Here is a 6513-nt window from a genome sequence, read left to right as displayed (position 1 = left end):
AAGACAAAACTAACTTCAGTCTGAGTGAAGACAAAACTAACTTCAGTGGATCAAAACTTTCCAGGGAAAGCTTGAAAAGTGCCTCTGAAGAGAGAGCTTGTACATTTTAGGTCCACAGCAGGTTAGACGTGTGTGTTTTTGTGTGATTTTTCTGTTCAAGTCAAAGGTCACCAGAGTAAATGACATCCCCTCAGAGCTGTGGTTTCCAACCGTGGTCCTCAAGGAACACTACCCTGCATGGTTTAGTTGTTTCTCTGCTCCAACACACCTGATTCAATGATTTAATTACTTCCTCACGTTCTGCAGAAGCCTGCTAATCACAGATTCATTCAAACCAAGTGTGTCAAAACAAGAAAACAACTAAAATATGCAGGATGGTGTTCCTCAAGGACCACGGTTGGGAACCCCTGCATCAGAAGACAGATCGTTGCATTCCTGATCCGTTCTGCTCCAACATGGCTGCAGAGTTTCTCTGTTTCTCATGTTGTGTTTGTCTTGTGGCAACAAAAGTTTGAACATGGGCACTCGGAGGACTTCTGAGGTTTAAATGTTCCATGTGCATCAGAGAAATCTGTAGACTGAAGAAGACACGCCGAGTCGTCACTATGGTCCCAAATGATCCACGTGTCTCAGCACGAGCGCCTTTGGAGTGGACCGTGCAAAGGTCTGTCTGGGACTTCTGATTCAGCACAATCACTCTGCGTCTTTCAGCTTCTGCTATCTTTGTTTATTTTTGATTTCAGCCTCTTCAGCTAATTTCACGGCGTTTTCACAGAACACCAGTTTCTACAAGCTGCTCGCACAAAAGGAAATGTTTAGGGTGGTTTATTAAACAGAAATTCAGTTGAAATGGCAAAAAACTAAAATGTTGTACGGTTGTAGTTCTGGTTGGACCAGCTTTGTTCTGAAACACTCTTCCCAAGTCCTCCACTGGTGGGTCACGATGAGGACTGGATCAAGCTTAGGCATCGCAACAGTGATATGTGAAGGGGCCGTGTCCTACTCGCATTAAAAAATATATTCATTTGGACCCCCCCCCCCCCCCCCCCCACACACACACACATAAACCATGAAATATTAGTTCACCCAGCGCTGTTTCTAGTTCTTCGTGAACAAATCCATTCCACTTGATTAATGGGAGAATACTCAAACCACTAAAAGTCCACTCCGGGTTTTTCTGGTTACCTACAACAACTCCAGACCAGGTTTCCCTGAAGTCACTAGATGGGGGAGGGGGTGGGGAGTTAGGATGTGTGAGAGAAGTGGAGCACCACATCTGTAGCATCTTAGCTAGCTCATCTGTATTACGCGTCGCTAGCTTAGCGCTACATTAGTGTTGGCAGAGCATTGTTCAAGTTTATTGTCGTTCACATCACGTGGTACACGAGGTGGAACGAAATTATGTACTCAGGGTCCCAGTTACACCCAAAAATAGCAAAATATAAATTATAACAAGAAACAGTATATAAGGACCTGATGCTAAACGAACGCCAAACGCTAAAAGATCTAAATGTACAGTACGTTTTTGTGCCGTGCTCTCTAAAATAGTTGAATCAGGTGTTTACTTGTGTAGGTAAACGTAGATGTTTAACAACCTGTTAAAATTACACCAGAATGCAGGAAATGGCATCTACTTTATTCAAAATTTTCTGGGGATGGACCCCCAGACCCCCCCACCAGTGTGTCCCCCCTACATTAGAAATGCTTCCGACGCCTGTGGGATCTAGATTTTTGCCTAAAACTGTATGAAAGATTCTCCCGTCTGGTAAAAACCTGAAGTTTTTTGTCCGTTTGACACATTTCACCCTGAGTGTTTTTCTGACCCGCGGCAGAGAGAAGGAGCAGCCATCTTGGAGAACGTGTCTGCAGACGGAGCAGAGCTGCCCGGTTGTTCGGGTCGGCTGCAGAACCCGGGTAACCCTTCACCAGACAACGCTCATGTGCACTTCCCGTCAGTTGCTGACCTCAGCGTTTGTTTTTGGTTCCTCCTGCTGACTCAGGACATGCCCTGGAAGCAGGCTGGTTCCTGCTGCAGCTCGCTGCAGAAACCGGAAACACAGACATCCAGAAAACCGCCGTGGAGAAGTTCGTGGAGCTTCCGTACGACAGCGGCTGGGACGAGGAGCACGGCGGCCTCTTCTACTTCCTGGATGTGGACGGTCGCTGCCCCACGCAGGTGAACCACCCACCTGTTGTGACTTGGTGCTACTGTAGATAAAAAAACTAAACTGGAACTGAACTGTCCACACGTGGACGCTGCTGATGTCCACGTTTAACAGAAGCGTTTGTTTGTGAGCAGCTGGAGTGGAGCATGAAGCTCTGGTGGCCTCACTGCGAGGCTCTGGTCGCCGTCCTCCTGGCCTACAGTCAGACCCAGAAACCCGAGCTGCTCCGCAGGTTCTTCCAGGTTTATGATTACACTTTCAGCCACGTGAGTCCACTGCTCCCCCCACGTCCCACTGAACCACAACCTGCACCCATCTGACCCCAGACCCGTGTGAGATTATAATCCAGCACAGAAATGTGTTCTTGTGTCTGGTTCTGTGCAGTTTCCTGACCCGACGAGCGGCGAGTGGTTTGGATATCTGACCCGGGAAGGAAAAGTGGCGTTGGATTTTAAAGGTGGCCCGTTCAAAGGTGAGAGCGTTCAGGGAGTTTTCTAAAAACAGACGAGACGGAGAGAAAATGTGCCGTTCACCAGAAAGTTCTCTTCTCAAAGATGGCTTCCTGAAGATGTTCACATCCATGATCGAGAGGAACGATGGTTTGAGAGAGGAGTGAAGGAGGCCATCTTTGTGAAGAGAACCCGTCCATCATTAAACAGAGGAGGCCTCCGTGTTCAACCGTCCTCCTCTTATAATGCTGTTATTGTTAGTATCACTCAGCCCCCTGTGAATAGCAAGCGACACTAACGATCTGTCATTAGGCTGATGGTCCTCCTGGATCATGTGAGCAGCTGGTTCTGGATGTCGACAACAAACTGGTTGATCCACCAAGAGAAGGTGCTGTTTATAAGACTGAGTTTGTTGCAGCTCCTCAGACTGAAGAAGTCCTTTGGATAAAAGATGAAACGTTTCAACAAGAAGAATCTGTCCAGAGGAGCTGACTCAACCTGGTTAGACATGAAACAAAACGTTCGGCTCGTTCAGCACATTCCTGCTGGGACTTTTGGTGCTTGTGCTTCTAGAAATATTTAGCTTGGTCAGCCATGTTTCTCTCCTTGAAAATGAACGAGCTCTCTTCACATCCTTCAAACACTTTGAGCTGTTTAAACCTTTTACTGCTCATTTCAGATTTTTTTTGTGAGTTTTTTTTAGCTAAATTCGTCTTTTTCAACTACTGTTTTGGTATTTTTCTCCTACTTTAAACTTTTTTCTGATAATTTCTACCTTTCACGATTCTTTCTAATAATTTCAGATCGTATGCTTTTTTGAGCCTCTCTGCCCATTTCAGCTTATTCTGCTCATTTCTGCTTTTTCGGCTTATCTCAGCTTTTATTTTGCTGCTTTCGGGAAACGTCAGCTGTTCAAGTTCAGCTCACACGAACAGAGACGAAACATTTTTAGCGTTCACAGGAAATGACCTTTGTCTGGTTTAGTTTTAAATCCGTACGTTTCTGTAAATCAATTACTTCAGCTCTCGTTACACTGTAACTGTTTTATTTTAATATAAATGTTTTAAATGTTTAAAAATCTGAGCTGAGAGCTGATTTGCTGATCAAGCTGAAACTGAGTTGGTAAAGTTGAAAGAAGCAGAACTAGCTGGAAGCTAGAAGTAGCTAACCACTAGCTAAAAGTAGCAAAACATCAGAGTAGCAAAAAGCTTGTTTGAAGCTAATTATGGCAAAAAGCTACTGTATATAAAAAGTGTGACATCATTTACATAAAGTAACAAAATACTAGCTAGAAGCTAAAAGTAGCAAAATATGGGCTAAAAGCTAACAGTAGCATAAGAAGAGCCCATAGCTGAAGCAGATTTCAAAGATGGCAACGTTTTAAAGGAGCTGAAAAGATCTTTGTGTGTTTTCATGTGAAAATCTTAGTAAAGAAAGCTAAACAGACAACGACTAAAAGCTAAAAGCAGCAGAAATGTAGCTAAATGATAAAAACAGCTAAATGTAGCTGAAAGATCAAAGTAGCAGAATAAAGCTAAAAGGAGTAAAATGGTAGCGGAAAATAAAATGAGGCTAAATGTCATTTAATAGCTTAAAGTAGTTAAACAGTAGCTAAAGCTAAAAGTAGCAGAACGATAGCTGAAAGTAGCATAAGAAGACAAAACTGGAGCCAGCAGCTGAAGCTAATCTCAAAGAGAACAAGAATTTCTGACCAGGTCTGTTTGTTTCTTTGTGGAAAGTTATTGTAAAGTTACATATTTTAGTAGAAATTGAGTGTAAAAGTTTACAAAAAAACAAAAGTCTCAGCAGCCATCCCCTGAATGAGCCGAAGGCTGTGATTTATGAACGGCTAACACAGCCCAAAGGCGAAGACGTCATTAGACTGCAGAAAAGTTCTTCATTGTTGGAGTGAGCCTGATTAAAGATGGCCGCCACAGCTAATTTTTTTCTCATAAAGTACTTTATGTCGAGCAAACGACTTTACATATAAAGATCTTCAACACAATAACATCAAATTACCTTAAAATAAATAAACAAAGGAATAATGATGTTTAAATAATAACCACAAACGTTGGCAGTATTGGTGTAAAGGTCTTGCAATCTACAAAGTAAACTAATAAGTTAGGTTAAAAAAAAGAGTTAAATACATTTATACATAAATGAGTCAAATAAAATCTTGTGTACCTTTTAATCTCTACAAATTCTACTATTTTCTTAATAAATGTGCAAAATGCATTAAAATTCTTATAATAAATGGTCTGTTACAACAAAAATAAAAATAAAAAGATAACAAAGGGGTCTGTTTATGAAATGAAGTTAAATTTCTTAAGAAGAGTTATTGTTTTTACAAGTTTCTGATTATTTAAATTAAGTTTTTCCACAGAGGTAATATATGTTTTTAAGTCAGCTTCTTTAAAAATATTAAACGACGGGATTTTTTCACTCCATTTCATCTTGTGGACGTAATATTTTGCCAGGATTATAATTAGATTAATTTAATCTGAAGAAAAGGCTGAATTGTTAAAGATGAGCAATATTTTGAAACGTTCTTTCCAACGTTCTCTGTGAGGAGTCTTTGCAAATCTGACCAGAACATATGAGATCATTCCAGAAATAAATGTTCAATACTTTCGCCCTCACGCCGACAGAGAGAGCAGCTCTTGCTGACATTTGTGTCCTGAATGGTGCTTTTTAGAAAATGATGATTATTATTATTATTTGGAAAGAAGCGACAAATATTATCTTTAACAGGATAATACATATGTAAAATCTTAAATAAAAATTATTTGATTCTATTAATAATTTATGAGGCAAAGTTAAATGACCCACGCAGATAGATGATGGCATCATTTTGACAGACAGCTTTAGCTCCGCCTCCTCGTCACGAGCTCAGCTTGAGCCTCGACGGGCGGCGGGTGATTCCTCTGAACCAGCTTGAATGTTCTGTTTGGGTTCTTGGAGAACCCGTGGGCTGTTCTGTAACCTGTTTGTCCTCTTCAGGGTTTTTCCACGTTCCTCGCTGCCTCTTCATGTGTGAACGACTCCTGGACGATCTGCTGAACGAAGGCTGCAGATCTGCGTGACGACCCAAACTGCAAACAACCCCACCCTGAAGGGAAACCTGGAGCCGGAGCTGCAGAACTTCCCGCTTCGTTCTGTTTATCTGAGTTGACCAGGAAACTGCCGGGAGGATTTCATTTAGATCACTTAACTGATTCTTTGTTTAACGTGGAGAAAACATTTCTAATCTTGTTTTATTTTCTTACAGAGCTCATGAGGGGACAGTGGTGAACAATAAATATTATATATATATATATATAAGTGTGGTTTTAAAAATAAATCATTGTTGCACGAGAGAGTTATCTCGTATGATTCAGCGTCCGTGTTCTCCGTGTGGACGGAGAACGGAGAGGTTTCAGTAGATTTTGTTATTTTAGCTGTTCATCAGTGAAAACATTCGGCTCTTTCAGTATGGCTGTTGACAGATTTGAATTTACAGCCTTTAAACTTTTCAAAATATTTTATTTCATTTACTTTGAGCTACAGTTCTGCTACTTTTACTTCTGGCTCTGTACCTACTGTTCTGCTACTCAAAGCTTTCAGGGTATATGTATCCTGTTTCCTGGAATAACTTGTAAAAAGAGCTGAAGCTCTCGACCTTTGACCTCTCCAAGTGGCTTCAAACATCTGCTAAGTTCATGGCGAGAACCAACGCAGACATGTTCCTGTTTTTAGTTTTTACATCACTTTATAATGTAGCTGTTGTTTTAGCTTCTTTTTTTAATTTCTTCTATTTTCTTTTTCATTTTATATGTTTTTTATATGATTGTCCAGTGTTGTCATCATTATTTCCTTAAACCAGGTCTCTCTTGTAAATGAGTCCCCGAGGCTCAATGAGA

The 6513-nt window shown here is 41.2% G+C and overlaps 1 protein-coding gene across 1 annotated transcript in view; it reads left to right on the top strand.

The window, feature by feature from the left end:
- LOC119417355 (renin binding protein) overlaps positions 1–5697 on the top strand; it is an 8094-nt gene extending 2397 nt beyond the window's left edge. Inside the window, exons 4-9 of the mRNA XM_037684560.1 lie at positions 1201–1277; positions 1830–1914; positions 2001–2176; positions 2300–2431; positions 2550–2637; positions 5615–5697. Of these exons, the coding sequence (XP_037540488.1) occupies positions 1201–1277; positions 1830–1914; positions 2001–2176; positions 2300–2431; positions 2550–2637; positions 5615–5697 (641 nt within the window). The remainder of the gene's footprint in view (positions 1–1200; positions 1278–1829; positions 1915–2000; positions 2177–2299; positions 2432–2549; positions 2638–5614) is intronic.
- The last annotated feature ends 816 nt before the right edge of the window (positions 5698–6513 follow it).

The sequence above is a fragment of the Nematolebias whitei genome, chromosome 11 (genome assembly GCF_014905685.2).
Source record: "Nematolebias whitei isolate Nwh7 chromosome 11, NemWhi1, whole genome shotgun sequence".
Taxonomy (NCBI): Eukaryota; Metazoa; Chordata; class Actinopteri; order Cyprinodontiformes; family Rivulidae; genus Nematolebias; species Nematolebias whitei.
This window is presented reverse-complemented; position numbering and strand designations above follow the sequence as displayed.